This window comes from Pteronotus mesoamericanus, unplaced genomic scaffold (assembly GCF_021234165.1).
Source record: "Pteronotus mesoamericanus isolate MK-2021 breed Mesoamerican mustached bat unplaced genomic scaffold, CSHL_Meso_final contig_41, whole genome shotgun sequence".
NCBI lineage: Eukaryota > Metazoa > Chordata > Mammalia > Chiroptera > Mormoopidae > Pteronotus > Pteronotus mesoamericanus.
In genome coordinates, this window is record NW_026555152.1 from 8,479,367 (window position 1) to 8,502,126 (window position 22,760).

The following is a 22,760-nucleotide window of genomic DNA, read 5'->3' on the forward strand; positions in this document are numbered from 1 at the left end:
ATAGATGTAAATCTTTGTGACCTTGAATTAGGTGACAGTATCTTAGAATTGACACCAAAAGCATATGCAACCAAAGAAAGAAATGGATAAATTGGACTTCATCAAAACTAAAAACTTTAATATGTTAAATGACATTATCAAGAAAGGAAAAGGTACCCTGGCTGGTGTGGCTCAGTGGAGTGAGCTCTGGCCTGCGAACCAAAGGGATGCTGGTTCGATTCCCAGTCAGGGCACATGCCTGGATTGTGGAGCAGGTCCCCAGTTGGAAGCAGGTGAGAGGCCACCACACATTGATGTTTCTCTCCCTCTCTTTCTCCCTCTCTTCCCCTGTAAGGATTGTGAAGGATTGAAAACATAATCAGCATAAAACATTGTCTCTTCAAAAGGATAATCTATTTTTTACCTCCCCTGTACTCTTCTCCTAGGTTGTGTATTCTTCCTGTGCCTGGGGATCTTTTATATGTTCCGTCCAAACATCTCCTTCGTGGCCCCTCTGCAAGAGAAGGTGGTCTTTGGGTTGTTCTTCTTGGGGGCCATTCTCTGCCTTTCTTTTTCATGGCTCTTCCACACAGTCTACTGCCACTCAGAAGGGGTCTCCCGACTCTTCTCTAAGTAAGTGTCTGTAAAGTCCATATTTTGATCAGTGATGTTGAATTAGTGGGTTAGTGAAAAACATCTAGCGGAGCTGACAGAATCCTTAATGCCATCTGATAGGAACATGTAAAAAAATTTAAAGCAAACATGCTACTTAGCCTCATAGCTCTCATTGCTAGCTAATGTCTTAGGGGATTAATTTGAACATGAAGTGCTCAGTAATTTTTAACATTAAATGGATTTTTTTTTCCTCCTATCCTAGACTAGATTACTCTGGCATTGCTCTTCTGATTATGGGAAGTTTTGTTCCTTGGCTTTATTATTCTTTTTACTGTAATCCACAACCTTGCTTCATCTACTTGATTGTCATCTGTGTGCTGGGCATCGCAGCCATTATAGTCTCCCAGTGGGACATGTTTGCCACCCCACAGTATCGGGGAGTCAGAGCAGGTAAGAGCATGTGGAAGTTTTACATTGAACATTTATTTATCAGTCATTTACTAAAGCCTTGCCATTTATTTTCTAAGCCTTATGCTATGTCCTTGTGATGCAAACATGAATAAATTACAGTTTCTGCTCTTGTGGGCTTTTAATGTAGTGTTCATTAGTTGTCATAGAGCAGTAGAGTTGAGTGGTAACCTCTGTGAGCCCATGTGTTCCTGGGCAGTGTAATTTACTTGAGTTTATGGCCATACACTGTTGATAACGGGAGCTCTGTGACCTTTGTAAAAGAAACAATGATTCCTCTTACTGTCAGCATGAAGTGTACTTTTTGCAGTGATTTGTTCTTTTTGTTGTTGTTTTTGTTTTTGTATTTTTATTTTAAAATGTGTAATCTGCTTAGGTAAATGAGAATTCTTCACTCCATGGGAGTGGGGGGGTGGGTAGAGGTGAAAAGATGGTATGGAGGGATAAGAGGTGAGGGACATAAAAAAAAAGACTTCCTACTGATTGTGTTCCATTAATGTAGACACCTTATAGCTCTTCAGGTGTAGGGATTAACAGGCTTTTTATAGATTGTATGAAAAACCCACAAGCCTTTGAGTGCCTTGCTTGAGCCTTCCTGTAAGAGTATGGGATTAACAGAGACATGTTTTTGTCTTCTAGTGGACTGGAGCGTCTGTATAACCAAGGCTGTGTCTTGAATTTTCTATTCCTAGTATCAAACCCAGTGCCTACTGAGAATGAAGGAGTATTAAAAGGAGTATTTTTCCTTTCAACCCTAAAAAAAAAATGAACAAAAAAACCCCTGTTTAGTATTAAAATCCAAGTCATGGTTCACCTGCAGTTACCCAGAAGGTTAGGCGGTAGAGTTAACTCTGTGCTGTAACACTCTACTGTCTTCCCTCCTTAAGTGTCTACGGGAGCAGATGAGCAGTGGTCAGGGTTGGCTCACAGTAGTACGTAAACCTTGGTCTTAAGCCTGCTTGAGCACACGAGAGAGGAACGTCTTTGCTGAGTAGAGCTGAGCAAAGGTAGCCACACACATCAGAACCAAGTTCCTGAGCTTTGACTTAGAGAATGACAGGCAAGACCATTGGCAGCCTTTGCTTAGCATGTAGAGGAACAGAATAAGTGAAAGAACAGGGTCATAGTGATTTCTCTTTAGTGAGGAGTAGAGAAAGGAAGTAGTGTTTATTTAGGCCTGCTTGATTCATTTCTTTTGTGAGATGGGCATTGTTGTTTTCCTGCTCTCTGTCGATGTCCATTTTACTTATGAATATGTATTTGTGCATACATACGTTGTTCCATGTCAGCAGCTTCTGTAGTAATATCTATAGCAAGTAATAGGTCCCTTTCTTTTGAGAAAGCTTACCAAATGATTGTTTTGCAAGGGCCGTTCTTATCTTTGTGTCAAAAATGTAGAAGCAGTTATGGCTCTTGCAGGGAGTTCATGTGGTGTCTTGGTTGACACATTTCCAAGTGGTTTTAGAACAGTTGCCTTCAGACTTTTTTGATACACATTTCCAAGTGGTTTTAGATCAGTTGCCTTCAGACTTTTTTGATCATGACATATTCTCTTACACACACACACACACACCCACCCACCCACACACACACCCACCCACACACCCACACACACACACCCACACCCCCCACACCCACACCCTACACCCCTCCCCCAACAGAAATACCAGTTATAAAAACGTTTACAAACTAGTGCCTAGCACTCCACTTGCGACATGGTGTGACATTTGTTATTTTATTCTAGTTCATTTAAAAAAAAATTGTGATCCAGGCTCAGTTGCTCTTACAATCTGGGTCATATCCAGAAGTTTGAAAAGCACTGCTATCAATTTTGAAGGCACGTAGAGCTTGGTTGAGTGATTCTGATAGACTTCTGTAACGGAGTGGTACTTTGGGGCCTGGAAACTTTCAGAAGCGTGTCTCTCTCTCTCTCTCTCTCTCTCTCTCTCTCTCTCTCTCTCTCTCTCTCTCTCTCTCTCTCTCTCTCTCTCTCTCTGTTCCTCTCTCACTCCCTCTGCCCCAGTCTCTGTCTCAGAAGTGAGGACATGACTAAGGCTTGGAGGGTTGAACCTGTAGCTGAGTATAATTCCAGCTGGGGTTCCCAGAAAGTATTTTGGGGAGTCATCAGAACCCATAACTGCTTTTTGTTTTCTCACCTCCACTTCTCACTCTCTCATCCCTCCTGCCCTTTCTGCCTCAGGAGTATCTCTTGTTTTATTTATTTAAAAAAACTTTTTTACTGTATTTTCCCCCCGTTATCATTAATTTCTGTAGTTTTAAAGGGAATATAAAATATGTAAAATTGCTTCGTTTTGCAAACTGTGTCTATAAAGAGGCAGCATTTAGGGAGGTTTAAACAAACTGCTAGAGCTGTCTAGTCCTAAAACACTATGCAACATGCTTTGAGGACTGCTGACTTGTTAAGCTAAGCTTCTCTCAGCAGGAGGCTTCTTGAATTTTAACTAGATCGATTAGAACGTAGCTTTTCTGTCTTGTGTGGCAGTATCTTAGAGCTTGAAGAACCTTCTTTTTCCATTCATAGAAGAGGCTAATGTTGTATTATACTTTGAAGTATTCATTTTACAGAATTCCTGGTTCCTTATTTCTGTTTTGCATTTTTGCTTTATTCATTTCTCATGGTTCCTAGGAGTGTTTTTGGGCCTAGGCCTGAGTGGAATCATTCCTGCCTTGCACTATGTCATCTCGGAGGGGTTCCTGAAGGCTGCCACCATAGGACAGATTGGCTGGTTGATGCTCATGGCCAGCCTCTATATCACGGGGGCTGCCCTGTATGCTGCCCGCATCCCCGAACGCTTCTTTCCCGGCAAGTGTGACATCTGGGTAAGTATGATCGGAGGTGGCTATCGTGCATACGTACATATCTTTTACAGGGTTATTGGCTGACTGGGAAGTGAAATAATAGAAAAAATTTCAGACTCAAAATCAACATCTGTATTCTAGTCCTAACTCTCCTTCATTAGTTGTGTTTCTCTGGATGATAACTATAACAACTGCCATCTTTTTGCTGTGGATAACACGCTCCCATATATAATGCACACCAATGTTTTTTGCCTAAACTTTTAGGGAATAAACATCTTTTGTTTTAATTTTTTAGTTCAATTTATTTATTTATATATATATGTTTTTTGTATTATAAAGGAATTTTAGTATTTATTTTTGAACATATTATGGCACAAGAAAGTTTATGTAACAAATTAGAAAACACAAAAACAGAAGGTATTTCAGGTACTGCCCATATATGTAATGTGCACTCCTAATTTTCCCTCAAAAATTTGGGCAAAAAAGTGTGCATTATACATGGCAAAATAATGGAATATGTATTGAGCACTTGGTGCCTGGCACAGTACTGAGTACTTCTCACTGATTACCTACCTCATTTAATGCATTCGCCCTGTAAGGCATAGTAACTGTTACTCATGTTTTCATTTTGCAGATTAGGAAATTAGGCTTAGGGAGATTAGGTAACTGTCCAATGTGCCTGGCTAGTCTAGTGGTAGGAGTAGAATCTGAATGAGGCTAGTCTAATATCAGAATGTGTACTACACTATACTGGCCAGTCATTTAGTCATTCTTTGTCTCAGCTCCTTCATTTATGAAATGAGGGCGATAGACCAGATTTTTACTGAAACCCTTTTTGGGGCCAGATTTCTACCTAGATCCTTTTTGATCACCAAATTTAGAGATTGTATTTAGAGAGTGAATGTATGGATGTGTTTGATTTGAATGGGAGGTAGAGATAACTGGATTGTGGTTAATGGTGGAAAAGGAGGAAAGAGAGGGTGGAACCAACAGACAAAAGATTTTACAGCAGAAAATGACTTGAAACATTTTTAACAGTACAGAATTGGAGTGTTGTTTGACATGAAGTCTGACCTTTGGAATTCTGTTTCTTAACCTGTTGTTGATTGTTACAGACTATGGTGACCATGTAGTCTCTTTAAAGTTTAGTTTAGCTGCCTCACTGGTGTGGCTCAGTGGGTTGAGTGCCCACCTGCGAACCATAGGGTTGCCAGTTGGATTCCGAGTCAGGGCACATGCCTGGGTTGCGGGCCAGGGTCCCAGTATGGGGCATGTGAGAGGCAACCGTATACTGATGTTTCTCTTCCTCCCTTCCCCTTGCTTTAAAAATAAATAAATAAAATCTTTTTAAAAAAGTTTCATTTAGCTGTCTAGAAAATGAAAATAATGCTAATTTAAGCAGTCTTGAGTTTCAAATCAGCTAATTTATCACTCAGATTGCCTTTTCATAATTTTGACATTGCTATGGGAAGGTTTTTTATCTTTCCTCCTTGTGGGGGAGAATGAGCCCCTTTGGTGCCCTAGGAAACATCTCTTTGGATGTGACTAATAGATCCTGCCAGTTTACACTTCTAAAACCAGTGTCTTTCCCTTGATAAATATTGTTTTGGTGCTGTATTTTTCTTTATTTGCTGTTGTACTTTTCCATTTTTGAGACTATAATGAGAGAATAGTGTGATTTTGAAGTAATGTTTGGTGCACTGAGCATTTGATAACCCGTTTTGAACATTCAACAGCACAGGTTAAATCAGAAATAATATCACATGTGTGTAGCTAAGCTTCTGACTTGAGAAGGAAGTGAAAGGCCCTGCTTTCCTAGTCTTTTGACCTATTTAGTATCTTGTCTGTGTAATTCCAGTCTTAGAGCTGGAGAAAACTCCAGTCACTGGATGTTTTCACCTTTATCCAATCCTGGAAATCCCTTTAGTTTTTCTAACAGAGAGCATTTCCTTATATTTAAATGACCATACCTCAGGTGCATTAGTCCATGACAAGTGTGTCTGACAGCAATGAGGAAAATGCCCTCTGCCTAACCATTGTCTGCTGCTAGGCATTAGGGGGGGATCTTTGGAGCCTTTGTGGTCTGTTGGCAGGAGTTTGTGTATGTCAGTTGCTTCTGTGTTCACCTTATACTGCAGTGTTAACGTGTGCACATTTTCATGTTTAGACATTAGCAGTAGCACCTTAATTTCTTCCTGGGGACAGCTGGTCTTCAGTTCAGCATAATATGATATGCCTAATGTATATCCCAGGATCTGTGGACACCTCAAATTTGAGCTCTGTCACATCTATTCCTTGCCCTCTGCTCAGTGTAAATGATCCTAAGAACCTTGGGCAGACTTTTAATAATGCATGGGTTTCTCTACCCTCACCTTTTTTCTTTTTCTTTCTTTCTTTCTTTTTTTTTTTGCCTCCAGTTTCACTCTCATCAACTATTCCACATTTTTGTGGTTGCTGGCGCTTTTGTTCACTTCCACGGGGTCTCAAACCTCCAGGAGTTCCGTTTCATGATCGGTGGAGGCTGCAGTGAAGAGGATGCACTGTGACACCTACAGTAGCCAGGGACTGGGACCCTGAACCAGGGACGGCAGCGCCTGCAGGCCTCCCTTCCTGGCCACCGATGCCGGTACCAGAGGAGCTCCAAAACTTCGGCAGCCTCAGGGGCTTGGTGATGCCCCAGGGGCTCCACGTGGCACATGACTGAGGAGAGAAAAACAAAAATAAATCATACCTCAAAGGATGGAGTGCATCAATTTGGAGAAAAGGAGAAATGGCCCAAACCCTGACGTATTCTTGGGATGTACTGATTAAGGGCTCTGCAGGACTCTTGGCAAACTGGCTTCTGATCTGTATCATATTTATTTGTTGAAGACGGGGAAACAGTTTAGCTGGTGGTTCATTCTTCTCCCTTTCTCTCTCCTTAAAACAATAATACAAACCAATTTAGGTGAACATTTATATCCTATTAAGGGGTGGGAGTGTGATTTTAGATGCTGTTTTGGGAGAACAAACAATGTAAATAAGATTTCTAACTTACTGTTTAAATAAGAATTTATATAAATGTTTAAAACATAGGGGTAGGGGTAGGGGAGGGAGGGAGAATTTTTGTATAGGATGATACATGCAAGTACCACACACTGTTTCAATTTTGCACAAAGTGACTATAGGAGGTTCAGGCTATAGCCCCAGAATGTATAATGCCTTGGTGCACCAAGGTGCCTTCTGAAGGCTGACAGACCTTGGACCCTGGTGGGGCAGAGCGTACAGCCCCAGCCCAGTGATCACATGACCACTCTCAGGGCTGAGAGCCTTTGGGAGTCATGAGGTAGAGGGAGATGGTATGTGGTTTCTCAATAGAAGCAGCACATGAATGGCTAACAGGATGTTAGATAAAGGCTCTATATTGTTAAGGTGTCCTTTGAGAGACTGACTGCTTTTTTGTGCTGATGGCCCTCTAAGGAGTAGAGCCACCTGCTTCAGAAAGTCATTTAAGCTGGCAGCAGTGGCAGCGGGGTAGTAGTGGAGACTGGAGGGGAAGCTCTGGAGGCATTAGCACAGGGGCTGATCTGGTTACTTTCCATCATCCTGTTCAGTTTTTTTGGTGATTTTTATCTGATTGCAGGGATGTGACAGTTTTCCATATCCTTGTTACAGAACTGTGCAATACCCTGAAAGTTTCCCTCTATAAAAATCACTGCCCCAACTACCCTTCCTCCTGGGACTAAAAATCAACCTTTTGCCCAGCGTCATTTTTCTGGGCATGGAGCCAGCCACAAAAGTCGGCCTTGTCCAGGTGCCTCCTGAGCTCACTTACCCAGCTTGGAAGAACACTTCCTTTGGATTAAGAAAATGATTTTCACCTGGCACTCTGCCTTGGCAAGCCTCGGTATGACAGACCTATCAGCTCTCCTTGAACAGAAAAGCCAGAGAAAAGCCAGGAGAACTGTTGTAAAGCAGGGCCCAGTACTCACCATGGAGTATCAGCATTCCCTGAATCCCATTTATAAGGGATAGTATGATGGGAAGTTACAAAAGGAAAATGGTATGTTGTTGCCAGGAAGTCTGGAAGAACCTTTAAAGCTATATCTTTGAAGAGCTGCTAGAAGTAAAAGAAAGACTGCTTGTGTCTTAGCGGGGCCTTGTTAGAGTGTCAGGGAGAGTGGTAGGGGAAGGCTCTGGCTCATAGAACTCTCATGTTGGCTCATACTTCTAATGACCCAAATAGCACTAGAGTCTTAGGTTACTTACTCTCATCTGAGGCTTCAGGTGATTGTTACACCCTGGGGATTGTGGGTGTTAGAACGAAACATTGAGGCCCTAAGCATGGAGGCTGGCATGCTCAGCTGGGTGTTTGGGAATATGGAAGGGTCTCCTATTTATTCCGGATAGGGTATTCTCGGTTCTTTTTCCCTTTTCTTTCCCCTTCCAGTCTCCAGCAAAAGCTGGGAACCAGGAAGAAAGAATCCATTGCAGAACTTGGGAAGAACTTGAGTATTTTGGTTCTGGATAAAGTCACTACCCCGGATGCTAGGTGGACCCAGCAAAAGACTCAGTGGGTGAACTGGTTCAGTGCCTAACAATAAACAGTATTACTCCCTTTAAGGAGACAGTCCAGCAAGACAGTGGCCATCTGGAAGGAAGCTCACTTAGTTCCACGGACGCAACAGCACATATCAGAGGCCAGACTTGCTCTTCGGTCATGCACTTGGGATACGGGGTATAAGAGGCAGCCTTGAAATACCACCAACAGAGGTAGCCATCTCTGGGCCCCGTCACCCGACACCCGAAAGGAGGAGCTGAATCTGGTTCAACATAGCACAAACCCTTAGAAAACATGAAATTTAACATCAAAGATGTATAATCCAGTAAAAATCTCTTTAGGGTGTGTGTGAGTATGGGTGTGTGTGTGCCCATTTATATATGTGTGTCTGTGTGCAACTCACTACCAACAGCCTCGCTGTACTTGGTCTTACAGTGCTCGCTGAGAACTCTCACCAGGTTGGCGCCTGAATGCCTTACTCTCAGCAGTGAAGAGGCTTGCTTGCTCTGTGCAGATTTTTAATTTTCTTTTTTGGCCCTAGCTGATTAGGACCTCTACAGCTTCATTCTCTCACCATTAAATAGTGGCCTTTTTCAGTATTTTTTCCCTTACCCTTTATAAATTGCTGAAGCCACAAAGCACATTCTGGGGATCATAGAAGGCTGGGGTCTCAGAAGACATCTATGCGATGGCTCCATTCATCACGGGATCTCCCTTCTTGCTGTGTTCTCAACTTCTAATAAAAAGAACCAAATGGAATATGAACTTTTGTGGTGTGTGTGTTTTAATTGCCTCCCCAAAGCTTTTAACATTTCTTGAAGTGTTAGTTTTGACACTGAAGCTTAACGAATTTTGAGAAACTTTCCAATCTGAAGTCACAAACCAAAGTGCTCATCATGCTCAACTCATTTTCTCAACCTTTCTGACGAGGTTTAGAATGGAGGGGAGGGCTAGCTCCAAGGGGGCAGTTCTTAATTTATCATTAAGGTTTATAAAAATAATTCCTAATAGAATGAACATGCTATGCAAAGAGGTCTGTTAAAGGACTCTTGATATCTCATGTAATCCTGAACACCATCCTAAGAACTGATTAGCTCACTCTCATTTCATAGGTGCAAAACATGCTTAGAAAAGCTAAGGCTCACTCACACTCTTTAAGAAGAAAATTCAGATTAAATAGTCATGTATGTTGATTTAAAAGTTTTGGGGAGCCCTGGTCAGGTAGGTCAGTGGGGTAGAGAATCATCCCGATATGCCATGGTTGGTGGGTTCAATCCACCCATCAGGGCACATAGAAGAATCAGCTAAATGAATGCATATGTAAATGGAAAAAGATCGATGTTTTTTCTGTCCTCTCTAAAAAGCAATAAATAAAAGAGTTTTGGTCTTGGGGATTGTTAATCCTTTATGTAATTAAGGAAGAGGAATCCTAAACCTTTTGCCTTAGGTAAATTTAGTTTTTGCAGGGGAACTTCCAGTGTTGGGATAGTATGTCCACTCTGAGTTCTCATTTTTAAGTATAGGTAAAAACATAAGGGTTTCCCATATATTTTTGGGGTATTAGAACACTGGGTGGCATTCTGATGGTGAACAATAAGCTGAGGCCCGTGAATAACCCACTTGGTTTTTCCCTAGTCTCTTCCACAGGCTGTCTATTACATGTTCTCTTTCTCAGGTGGGCTCCATGGATATTGAAAAGCAAATAGATAAGGACAAATTTTAATTTTGATTGTAGAATGCTGGGGCCCTGGTGGCCTAGTTAAGCATCTGAGGGCAGTGTTGCTTTAAAATTACCCCGGAAGAATGTCCTCATTTAGAATATTTTGCTTCAGTTACAGCACATTACGTATTTTGTTCCCTCAGTAGACATGAACTATGGACCGCCACTCCCTGTATCCTAGTGTATCAACTTTTTCTGCTTTGAACTATCTGGTGAAACAAAGTCAGTCTGGCTCTCGTAACTTCTGCTTGTGATGGCATGGAGGGGGCTTGGGGACCCAAGGAAGCAGGGGATCCAGCTGCATGACCACAAGTCTCTCATTGTCCACCGACCATCCCTGCCAACTACACTGAGCTAGAAAGAACTGTAGGTTCAGAGCCCAGTTCTGTCATTTGCCGGGTGACATAGGCAAAAAGTCATTTATTTCCCTAGCCTCTCTTTTCTCACGTGTTAAAATGTGGCTTATAACATCCTTTGCCTCTTTCCATGAAGTGCTCTTACAGAATAACCTTCCTCAAATTTCTCATGTGATTGGCTGGCAGTCTGCCACTCTTGCTCCTCTTCCCTTTTGCAGTCTGTGACCCCCTCCCCCATATTTACTTTTCTGACTTTAAGATATGTCCACTGCCTTGCCCACCTGAATCAAAACTTAACTTACGAAGTGGCTATAGAAGCATTTTACCTCAAAGCATTTCTATTAAAATGTACAAAATTATTAGGTGGATTCAGTACTTAATATATCCCTGGACTGAGGAAGGAGGATCTGACAGCAGCTTTGAGTTCTTGGTCATCCAAAGATGTGCAACATTTATAAGAAAAGGGATTTCAATCTTAATAAGTGGCATCTCATTATTAAATGACTTTGGTTTGAACTTTGTTCTGAAATCAAGCTGATGGCTGTTTAGCATGAGCCAGGCTGCCACCTGCTGTCCTTGAGTGATTTTATGAAAAATCGAGAGAACAATAGTTCTGACCTCTGAAGGCAAAACTCAAAAGAGTATTCTGTTCTCCCAGGTAAAGGGCAAGGCTGGTTTATTAGAAATGGCATTTTGTTCCACTGGTTTTGAAAGCGATTTCTAGATCTTATAGTCCACTCTGGCCCACAGAGACGTACAGGGATTAAGCAAACAAAATGAGGCCAGGATCTGCCACAGCACTTCCTGAGCTTGGTTCTTAAATTATGGCTAAAATAGTTGAGAAATTAGCCTGAAAATGTTCTCTCAGTTTGGGTGGGGGAGATTAGCCCTTTGAAAGAACACTGGACTGCCCTCGAGAGAGGCCGGCAGTTGGTGTCTGGGAGGCAGCAGGCGAGGTCAAAGGCAGTTGGAGGCCCTGACATTTATTGATGTCACAGAAAGACATGTGGGTGGCCTTGTCCCTTGCAGGGATGGCTGGAGCAATGGTTAGAAAGTACTCATGCTGCCCTGTCTGTCACAAAGAGGGCTTCATGACATGACAGTGGGGAAGCTCTGACCGCGGCAGCCAAAGGGGCTGGAGAAAGGGCTCCCTGCGGCTTTCTCACCCACCTGCGCCAGGCAGACAGCTGTGACCTCTGCCTACTGTTCCTGGTATCCAAACTAATTTCTCCATCCCCTACTCCATAAAAGTAGGCGAGAGTAGTTAGGCACATTTTTATAAATATCACATTCAAACCTCACAGTACCCTTCCGATAATTTGGAGCCTATGTTCAACGCCATGCTTCAGTTTCCTGGTCTGTAATACAGGGCTAATACGAGTACTTCCTTCAGAGGGGTGTTGCAAGGCTTGAATGAGTGAAAACCTGTTTTTACCTGGTACATGATGAGAACCTTAGCTATTCCTAGCATTATTCTGCCACTTAAATTGGCTGAGAGAGCTTGAGCAGATCCCTTATCTTCTTCTCTGGGGTTCGATTTCTTCAGCTGCAAACAGGCTGTTAATGCTACCTCAGGATTGTTGTGAGCCTTAAGTGGTAATGGAAGTAACATTTTATAATTGATAATATGAAGCATTTTACAAATACAATGAATGTGTTTTATTGAGTTGGCCTACTCTAGAGAGAAGGGGGCCCAATTACTGGTGGGAAACTTGTACTTTGAAGTGTGGAGGGCTGAGAAGGGCCCCCCAAGGCCCTGTGTGCTGTCCTTGCCCATGACGATGGGGCTTGGCGAGCCCTCCTCACTGGAGGCTGCAGAGAGTCGGAAAGGTCTGAGGCCGCCGCAGGATTTCTCTACCGTCCTGCTTTCAATGTTGCTTTCACAGTGGAGACTGCTGTCTCCTAGGAGCCAGGTGTGAGGGAGTGCGAGGAGGATACTCCAGGATCTCGAGCCCCCGGAGCAGTGTGTATGTGGAGAGTGAGTTTCCAAATACCTAACTCCCTTCCCAGTGGACTCTGCCTGGTGAATTGGAATATTCCTAAAGTTCCAACCCCAGGGGCAGAGCCAGGTAGTCTCTTTTGTAGCCAGTAAAAGGCCATCATGGGACCTGGACCTCCTGGTGAGTGTGGAGCTAGCTACCCCTCAGGAGACCCCGCTGCTGGGAGGGACCTCTCTGCCCCACAACAGCCATGCCTGCCACCTCCGCAGAGCTTGCCTTACCTTCCATCGCAGCAGCGTTTCTTAGATGTGAAAGTTCTTTTACACTAGGGCTTTGCAAGTATGTTTTTAGAAGTTTTTTTAAAAGTATTTTTTATTGATTATGCTATTACAGTTGTCCCAATTTTTTCCCCTTTAACCCCTCACCCCTGTAGTTCATGTCCATGGGCTGTACACATAAGTTCTTTGGCTTCTCCATTCCCTATACTGTACTTAACATTCCCCTGTCTATTCTGTACCTACCAATTATGCTTCGCATTCCCTGTACCTTTTTCCCCACTCTCCCTCTTCCCCCTCCCAGCTGATAACCCTTGAGTGATCTCTATATCTATGATTCTGTTCCTGTTCTGGTTGTTTGCTTAGTTTGTTTTTTGTGTTTTAGATTCAGTTGTTGATAGTTGTGTGTTTGTTGTCATTTTGCTGTTCATAGTTTTGATCTTCTTTTTCTTAACTAAGTCCCTTTAACGTTTCATGTAATAATGGTTTGGTGATGATGAAGTCCTTTGGCTTTACTTTGTCTGGGAATCACTTTATCTGCCCTTCCTTTCTAAATGATAGCTTTGCTTCATAGAGTCATTTTGGATGTAGGTCCTTGCCTTTCATGACTTTGAATACTTCTTGCCAGTCCTTTCTTGCCTGCAAAGTTTCTTTTGAGAAATCAGCTGATAGTCTTATGGGAACACCTTTGTAGGTAACTCTCTGCTTTTCTCTTGCTACTTTTAAGATTCTCTATTTATCTTTACCTTTGGCATTTTAATTATGATCTGTCTTGTGGTCCTCTTTGGGTCCAACTTCTTTGGGACTCTCTGTGCTTCCTGGATTTGTGTGCCTATTTCCTTCACCAAATTAAGGAAGTTTTCTTTCATTATTTTTTCAAATAAGTTTTCAATTTCTTGCCCGTCCTCTTTTTCTTCTGGCACCCCTATGATTTGGATGTTGGCATTTTTGGAGATGTTCCAGAGTCATCTTATACTCTCCTAATTTTTTTTGAATTCTTATTTCTTCTTGCTGTTCTGGTTGACTGCTTATTTCTTCCTTATGTTCCAAATCATCGATTTGAATCCTGGCTCCCTTCCCTTCACTGTTGGTTCCCTGTGGATTTTTCTTTATTTTACTTAATGTAGGCTCCATTTCTTTCCTTATGTTTTTGCTGTACTCAAAGAGTTCTCTGAGCATCCTTATCACCAGTGTTTTGAACTCTGTATCTGATAAGTTGGCTATCTTCATTTTGCTTAATTTTTTTCCTGGGGTTTTGTTCTGTTCTTTCATTTGAGCCATATTTCTTTGTCTCCCCAACTTGGCAGCCTCCCTGTGTTTGTTTCTGTGTATTTGGTAGAGCTGCTTTGACGCCTTGTCTTAGCGCACCAGTTAAGTTGTAAAGGGCAGAGCCTTAGGTAATCACCAGGGTGGGGCCACCTGCTTCACCACTTTGTGGCACTTTTGGGAGAGAAGGGGTCGGAGAGGGGACAGTGCCACTGCCTGGCCTCTGGAGGGTTGCCTGGCACTTGTCCCTTTTCTAGTTATTTTACTCACTCCCTGTATGTGACTGGCGCCCTTCTAACTGCTGCCCTGGTGGTGATTCCCAGAGGGGGTGGGTTTGTGTACGCTCTACGACTACGCGGGTCCTTTAAATGGACTCTCCTAAGAAACCAGCAGTTCCTTCCACTGCCCCAATACCCAGTGGTTTTTACAGTCAGGAGTTATGAGGCTTTATTTTCCTGGCACTGGAACCCTGGGCTGCATGATCTGGCCTGGGGCTGGGATCTCTCGCGCTCAAGCTATCCCTCCCAATTTCTATCCACCACACGTAAATGTGGGACAGCTCATTCTGCCACTGCATCTTTGTGCCACACCACGTCCTCTGCCTCGGCTCCCTGGCTCCGCCTCTCCTACCAGTCTGGATGAATGTAGCTTCTTTAAATCCTTGGTTGTCAGACTTTCATACAGTTCAATTTTCTGGCAGTTCTGGGTGTTTTTTGTTTGGGGGTTGTGATTCTTCTTGTGGTTGTGTGAGGAGGTGAAGTGTGTGTACCTGTACCTCCATCTTGACCGGAAGTCTCTAGGAGTTTTTTAATAGCAATAGTTTGCAGACATACGTGTAGCCATGTTGTGTTCCATTACTATTCACTTCCCTGCTTTCTCTCTCTCCTTCACACACACACACACAGACACACACACACACACACACACACACACGTGCAAGCATGTGCGTGTGCACACACGTGAATTAAAACTTGAGCAGGAGAAGAAATTGAGCCACTACCGCCATGTATCTCATATTGAGGCAGGTATGCTTCAGGTGGGGACTTGTTCTTGCCTTTCTCTCATTCCTGCTGTTGGTATTGATGGTCTCATTCTGCTCCTCTTTCTCAGCCCTTTAAGTTCTTGGGTTCTACTAAAGACCAAACAAGTTTGTTAGAAGCACCTGTTTCTTTGGCTGGGTCTGAACTTCTGGAAAATAGATAAGTCATTTTGTCTTGGTCCTACTTGAGCTCATGCTGGGCTCCTGAAGAGGAGGTGGGAAGGCTGGGACAATGGCCATTGAGATGGGGTGGCAGGTTCCTGGCACTCTGGAAGGCCTTTGGGAAGAGGTTTCTGGTTGCATCCCGCAATTTCAGGAGGCAGGGACCATTAGCTCAAGATTGAGATGAGCGTTGACCTGGGTGATAGCACAGTTGTAGTGAGCTGGCTCCCACATCAGTTGCTGATACTGTAAAATGTCTCTGGAAAGGTCACCTTGGCAAAACAGAGGTCAGAGTGTCACCACAGCAGCTGGGGTGGCAGCAGCCAGGCACAGAGAGGCAGGAGGAGAAAGGGGCGCGAGGCTGAGGTTTCCGAGGCACCACCGCAGTCCTGGGCATCCTCCTGTGAACCCAGAGCAGAGAGGAAAAGGCAGCGTTCAAGATGAGGGAGCCACTCCAGCCAGAGGAAGCAAGGAGTAGGGCGGGGGTCTCTGGGACTAACAGGGCCCAAAAACCTGGGAAAGAGGGAAGTTTCAGAAAGTGAAGGAAGCACTGCCACTTTCCTTAGATCCCCTCTACCTTTTAGGGGAAAAGTGGTGCTGTACACTCAGCCCCAGAGCTGGGCCTAAGACTTCTCTGCTTGACCCCGGTTATGGAGTAGCTGTGGGGTCATCCTCTTAGAATGACTTCAGGAAAGCCATTGACTCTGAGAACGCCTCACATGTGAGTTCTTTGTGGCAGCCCTATCCAGCAAAGACAGTACTGCGTGTGTATGAAGCACCCAGCTCGGGGCTTGCCACCAGTGGGTGCTCAATCAGTGTCGGTCACCATTAGTATTTTGCACACAATGGTTTCCTCCTGTTTGCTGAGGTCCTTTGGAGCTAAGTGCAGTGGTGATGTGGACAATATGGGGAAGTGCTATGTTGATTCACTGATGGCCCAAACTCGGGACCGTGGCTTGCTTTGTAGCAGTCCCCTTGGCTCCTAGTTGACCTAATATTTGATGCACACGTATGAAAGTGTGCACATTCAGTTGCATTTCTGTGTCCAGGTGCGCAGGCACAGCCACAGAGCTGAGGATTTGGGGAAGAAGACGAAGCCCCACCCTTTGCCTCCCTCTGGCCCCCACCTCTGGATGGAAGGCATGACAAGAATCCGGTCGCCGGCGGAACTTCTGGGAGCGCATCCTGTCACACTTGATAGAGGCATCATGTGCAGAATTCGCTGTTAAGGCAAATACCTCGTGATAGGAGCTGATTCTAGAGACGAAGTTCTGGAAGAGCCTACCCCTGGTAGGACCAGCTGCCTTGCAAGCGGCTTCCAGGGTCAGGAGGCAACACCCAGGGGCCTGAGGGAAGGGTTGGAGAACCAACAAGGATGCTCTGTGGGGGGAGGGCAGGATGTTGGTGGGCTTCAAAATCTGAGTCCCCCCATGTCTCCTGTACCACCATCTTCCCTCAGCCCTCACACCCTGGAAAACTGGAAGGATATATTTGACTTCTGTAGCCTCCTGTAGAACTTGCGGGAAGATGCTGCAGTCACAGGTGGGGTCTGTCACCAGAAGGAGAAGGTTACTATTGGGAATCTGTTGCATCACAAATATCCTGCAGCAAAGAGAAAGGTGGGGCCATGGAACTTCCCCATGGCAGGCTTGATATTGGGCTTCTAGGGCAAAAAACCCCAAACAAAACCAACTTCTGGAGACTTCTGGTGTGGAGCTGGGGTTGCAAGGGAAGAAATGGAATCACAAAGCAGATCAATCAGATCAGTGGCAGCTCCAGGAACAGTCCTGGGCAATTGACTCAGCCCTTTGGCTTATTTTACCCACAAGCCTTTGCAATTGTTCCTTTCCTAGCAGTTTGGAGAAGGTGAACAAGTCCAAACTGGAGCATTTTTGAGAGTGAAAGGAATTGTTATTAATACATGCAGGGACAACAGGGATAAATCAGGACTGTGCCAAGCAAATAGACCTGTGTGGCTATCCTTGCTTTGGGTGAATGTGGTGGGGGCAGGCCAAATGGGGAAGACGCCATGCTTAGTCTTGGCCACTAGGTGGCACAGTATCCCTGCAAACTGCCCAGCCATCTAGCCCGGAGGGAGGGAGTAAAGGATTGTGGAAAAACTGTTATGCACAAGGCCTGCAGTATTACATAATAACAGCTGCCCCTTACTGAACGTTTTCTCTGGGATGGATGGTTTTATGCATACACACACATATGTATACATGTACATCACCTTCACCATACCATATGAGGTTCTTACTATTCCCGTTTTGTGGGTGAGAAAACAGGCTAGAATTGGCTGAGTAATTTGCCCAAGGTTACACAGGAAGTAGCAGAGCCACTTTTTAAATTCAAGTTTGTCTACTCTAAAGTCTTTGCTTTGCACCATACCATTTACTTTATCTTTACAATAAGCCTTTGAGCTAAGTGCACAAATAATAGTCCCAGGAAAACCGCTGTGGTAAAGTTAAAACCCTGCCTGACATTACACAAGAGTAAAAGATGAACACCTGACTCTGTCTGATGCCAGAGTCTGAACTGTTACACTATAAAGCAATTTGCTTGAAGTCTGGGGTCTCTCGAGGACGTCCTGGGAAGCCCCTGGTAAATGGCAAGGCTGGCCAACATGACACCCTAGAGGAGGCCACTGCCTCCTGGGCCAGGACAGAACTTCCCAGGTGAGGGGTCCTTGAGCTCAGGGGTGAGAGTCAGCAGGAAAGAACTTCCTTCCAGGACTCCTTTCCTCATTGGACCAGGGTTGGGCAGAGCCTGTTGGACCTAGTGGGCTCTATATGGGAAAAGGCCTGAGGCCAGGCTGGGCCTACACATGGAAGCAGCAGCCCACCCACATCTAAGAGCAACCTTGAGCTTCCCTATTCTCTGCACAGAGAGATTTCTAAGGGAGAGCTGACTTGTGTCTTTCCTTAGATGTACCCTTGCCATCCATCCAGGGTCTCGCCGGCAGAGTTCAGCTTGCATGGCCTTGACACTGAGTTGCTGCGCAGGCGTGAGTGAGCCAGACCCTGAATTATGGGATCACTTTTTTCTGTCTGGGATAGCTTTGGGGCCCGAGGCGGGACGGACTTGCTGACAAGGATCTGGCCCCAGGATTGCTGTTCCCCAGCCCCCTAACACATAGCTCAGCACACTGTCCACGGTCCCCAGCTGGCCTCCTTCCTCACATCCTCTGCCGTGGACTGTGTTTCCTTCACTAAGAGAGTGGGAAACAAAGACCCCTGGAGTGTGATCTTTCCTTTAGAGCACCCCCTTTTTTCTCCCCATGCAGAGACGACCCCCTGAGAGAGAGCAAGCCCTGCCCCGAGGCTGGGGACAGGGAGAGCAAGCCTCAGGCCTTACTTCTGGCAGGCCCCGCACTCGATGATCCCATTGGCCTCCTGGATGGCCCTCTGGTGCACGAACACGGGGTACTCTGTGTCGCAGGGCTGCAGCGCATCCTGCTTCTGGTGCTTGTGGGCTGTGGGGAGACAGGCGCAGATGGGAGAAAGGGCTTCATGGGATCTGAAGGGCCCGAGAAGTCGTGCCTGCGGGGACCTCAGCTTCGGCACCTCCGGGGCGGCCGTGGCCGCCGTGCAGCAAAGTGCTCCCAGTCCATTTGCAGATGGTTCCCTCGTTAGAAGGCTCTCAGGACACAAAAAGGAGGGGTGGGGTGGGAGAAACATGAGGCAGGAAAAGGAACAGAATCAAAGGAGTGGAGTGGATCACAGTGGAAAGGGCAGCAGACTGGGCAGCAGGGTGCCTTGGGGGTCGGCTGTGTGTGACTGACACATCAGCCCCATGACCTTGGGAAAGCCTCTTCCTACATGTGGATGCCTGTACCCCCACTGTAAGCTGGGGTTGGGGCAGGGGGAGTGCACCTTCACGAAGGTTCCTTTCAGCATTGATGTGCCGGGTCCGAGAGGAAAGCAGAGGTGATCAGAGTGCCAAGGTGAGGCTTGGGGGAGGCTTTTGCTTCTCCATCCCATCGCCTTTCAGTTCAGTAAGGACAGGTGACATAGTCTCAGGTCCAGCTAAGGTGCCTGCAAGTGCACGTCCTGGACAAGCCCTGGGCCTGCTCTCCCGCCCCTGCTGCTGGTTAGAGAGCAGAGTGGGGAGGACCAGTGCCCAGCTGCCAGGGCCTGGGGCACAGCTGGGCAGGGGCTCCTTAGCTCTGACCGTGGCCAAGCTTGGGGGCCCTCAGGACACGTCTGTGTGGTGCGTTTGAGTTCACTCGGAAAGGACTCAGCACAAAGGAGAGTCCCAGGCAGCCTGCTCTGGAGGGCCCATGATTGCTCCCTCGGTGAGCTCATGGGCTCAGTGACATTATTGTTCAAAAGAGCAGTGCCATTTTAACACAATGCTCCTATTTCTTCAAGGCACTTTCCCCGCAGTTCCTTTTGTTCTCAGAGTCTATATGTGAAAAGGAAGGACAGGGAGTTTTCCTCCATTTTGTAGATATGATGTTTTGCAGGGTCACACAAAGCTTAGTAGGGGAGCTATAGGTCTCTTTCACCCCCAGACCTTGCCACCAGACCTTGATGGCAAGAGGGGAGGCCAGTCTGCTGGCAGAGAAGGCCCACCTGAGCGGAACAACCACAGCTGGGGGTCTGCATGCACGGTCAGGTTCCAGCCATGGTCATACTGACCTTCAAGGGCGGCCGCTGGGCAGCCCTGCTCCCCAGGCCCTTCAGAACGGGAGAGTGGGCTCTTGGGCTAAAGCCTGCGGGGACTCGGGACATGGCTCTTCTCCTTCCAGGCCCAGCTGCACTGGCCTCAACCCAGTGCGGGCGGCCCGGGTTGGCCCGTCTACACCCTCAGGTGCGCCACTTTGTGTGGGTAAGTCATCTCAGTGACAAGAGTAACCATGCCAGCAGCAACAGGTGAATGGCTTCCCCAAGGCCACGCAGCCGCACTCAGTCCAGGCCCTTGGACTCCAAGCCGAGTGCTCTGTCACAGAGGATGTGGATGGCTGGCCGGACCAGGCCTGCTGGGCAGGGAGGGGAGGGGTAGGAACGGCTGCCCGGCGGCAGGTGAGCCAGGCTGCGCAAGCAAAGTGAGGGAGGTCATTCTCAGCTTTTGTAAGATGCAGCTGCTGTCCCCGACGCGTGTTCCCACGCAGAGAGGAGGAGGAGCTGTTTCTAAATGGGTGGTGACACATGGTTCATGGTTCCTGTCACAAACACCAAGTGACTGTGAACTGTCCCCAGAGCGGTCCTGTGAAGACTGGGGTGTAATTCTAAAAGGAGCCTGGAAACATGGCCGGGACTGGCCACATGAGCTGAGGGTCAGAGGACGCCTCCAACAGGCCAGAGGGAGAGAGGGAAGCACAGACAGAGAGACGGCGGACCTGGAAATTACCTTCTCATCCAGAAGCCAAACTGTGAAGAAGAGGGGTCGGGAGTGCTGCCCAGCAGTGGGGGAGGGGCAGAACGCCGCGGAGAGGCCTTCTGAGCCAGTGGCGGGGAGCAAAACCCGCTTCAGCAGCACAGGAGCCCCAGGCTGCCCAGGGGCTGCAAGTGAGCGATGTCCCTTTGCAGTTAAAGATCAGGTGGGCTCACCCCCCCGGGAGGGTGGTCCAGAGTCACAGCGGCTGACAGTGAGGATATTTCCTTGATTTGTGATCAGACCTTTGGGGGACACTGTCCTGAATTTTACTGGAGTGATATTATCCCAGGAGTGTGCCAGCGATCAGATGAGCTCTGTCACCCCCTCAACCCTGGGCTGAGGGCTGGGGGCATGCCTGAGCTGGAGGCACCACTGTTCATGCGCCACGGGATGGCCTGGTGGCCTCCCACCTGTGTGTGGCCACAGCCACTGGACCACATCGCCCTCTCCTCTTGGGATTGTAAATGTTCTCACGTGAGGAGATGGCTGACGTGTTCCATCTTCCCTGGGGTAGGGCTGCCCTGGTGTGGGGCGAGGTCTGGGCTGCAGCCGCCCCTAAGGAGTGGCGCTTTCACTGGGAGAGGCCCCCTGAGCTGGGTGCTCCGGGATGAGGACAGCCTAGCCCTCCTGAATGCGCCCCTTTAAGAGAGCTGAGGATGGGCTTTGCAGCTCCATGCCGCCTCCCCTGCCAGGCTCCACAGTGGGTGCTACTCACAGTGATGGAAGGCAGCTTTGGCTGCCCAGGACACGAGGCCCAGCACAGGACGGGCATAATGTCACACGAGGTCAGGGTGTCACAGGGTGGTCATGTCACATGGGAAATGATGTCACACGGAGCAGTGGTGTCCCGAGATGGTGTGATGTCACAGAGAGGTGAGAGGAGCCAGGAGTGAGGGGAAGGTGATGAGAGAAGGCCAAGCAGGATGAGACTTGAGCAATAAACTGCCCAGAGTCCCCACCCTGTCTGTCACCCGCCCGGCTGAGTGAAGCGACATCGATGTCAAACACATGGCTACACAGTCCCGTGTACTCACCCTCAGCCGCGCTGTCTGCGTGCCGGGAGCCCCAGGCGCTCCACTCCAGCAGAAACCTGTCGGACACAGCACTGAATCTCAGAGGCCGGAGTGGCTGGAGCACCAGGGCTCCTGGCTCATCTCCGGCCCAGCCCTGTTCTCTAGAACATTCTCTTTCCTGCCCAAAGGTTCCTGGATGAGCAGAGAGGTGCCCCTGGCAGCAGAAGGAAGGAGGAGGCCCATACATGCAGGACAGGTCCTCCCCAGACCTCGCTCTCCTCCTCTGGGCTCCCTCAGAGGACACACCCGCATGAAAACCCAGCCCTTCCCCAGCTCCCCCTCCCCCCACCTCAACCCCCTACTCACAGCAAGAGCTCATTCACCAGCCATCTGGTTGCAGTCAGGAGGGCAGAGATAGGCTGGGAGGGAGGGGGACTAACGGTTAACCCCGGGCTGGGCCACGGTGTTCCGTGTTCTGTTAGAGACCACAACCCCCGGAAACCCTCTCCTGGTGCCAGTACCCCCACCGCTTCCCAGCTGGGGACCCTGGAAAGCTGAGATGTCTGAGAAACTCCTATCGCAGGGCAGGCATCCTGGGCGAGACAAGCCCATCAAAAAGGCCAGGCAGGGCCTCATCCTGATGAGCCTCTTGGTGACATTTCTAGGTTCCCTGATGATCTGTGTAACCACACTGCCCTGCCAGAGGGCCCATAGGCAAGCCCCGCAGGGTTGGGGTGGGAGGAGGCAGAAGTGGGATAGGACTTTTTGGTCAGAGTGGGAAATGGGGCCCTGGGCCAGATGCCTGAGTCTGGGTGAGACCAGGAACCAGATAACCTCATTCTGGGGGAGGTGGAAGGGAGGTCTGGGGTGACACTCACGCTCACCAGGGGCTGGGCTGCACTGTGGTGGTGACTAGGGGTTTTGCACATGGCCTGATAGTCATACAAGGTCACTCTGAAAACCAGAGAGAGCACATGATGAGTCCAGACCACCCCCTGCCCCGCCCCCGCCCCTGCCCCGTCCCTGCCCCCCTGCCCCTGCCCCAGGGGAGTCTGTGGGGGGCTGGGGGCGGTGTTATTCACCCAGACCCCTGACAGTTCCTGAGTCGGCATGGGCTGATCAGAAGAGAGCACATGCCCGAAGTTCCTTTGCTTAAAGCAAAGTGCACTTTGCTTTAAGGGAAAT

The 22,760-nt window shown here is 47.4% G+C and overlaps 2 protein-coding genes across 4 annotated transcripts in view; one reads left to right on the top strand and one right to left on the bottom strand.

Annotated features, from left to right (window-relative positions):
* Positions 1-9,181, top strand: part of ADIPOR2 (adiponectin receptor 2) — a 106,426-nt gene extending 97,245 nt beyond the window's left edge. For all 3 annotated transcript variants that reach the window (XM_054577193.1, XM_054577192.1, XM_054577191.1), the window contains exons 5-8: positions 426-612; positions 857-1,044; positions 3,710-3,903; positions 6,300-9,181. In XM_054577193.1, coding sequence (XP_054433168.1) covers positions 426-612; positions 857-1,044; positions 3,710-3,903; positions 6,300-6,428 — 698 coding nt within the window. In that variant the 3' untranslated portion in view covers positions 6,429-9,181. The remainder of the gene's footprint in view (positions 1-425; positions 613-856; positions 1,045-3,709; positions 3,904-6,299) is intronic.
* A 6,122-nt stretch (positions 9,182-15,303) lies between these two features.
* The window catches only part of CACNA2D4 (calcium voltage-gated channel auxiliary subunit alpha2delta 4), a 119,090-nt gene continuing 111,633 nt past the window's right edge, over positions 15,304-22,760 (bottom strand). The window contains exons 32-39 of the mRNA XM_054577194.1: positions 22,454-22,529; positions 21,942-21,994; positions 21,597-21,652; positions 21,278-21,298; positions 18,538-18,655; positions 16,670-16,782; positions 16,308-16,390; positions 15,304-15,581 (exon numbers count right to left, since the gene is read on the bottom strand). Of these exons, the coding sequence (XP_054433169.1) occupies positions 15,477-15,581; positions 16,308-16,390; positions 16,670-16,782; positions 18,538-18,655; positions 21,278-21,298; positions 21,597-21,652; positions 21,942-21,994; positions 22,454-22,529 (625 nt within the window). The 3' untranslated portion in view covers positions 15,304-15,476. The remainder of the gene's footprint in view (positions 15,582-16,307; positions 16,391-16,669; positions 16,783-18,537; positions 18,656-21,277; positions 21,299-21,596; positions 21,653-21,941; positions 21,995-22,453; positions 22,530-22,760) is intronic.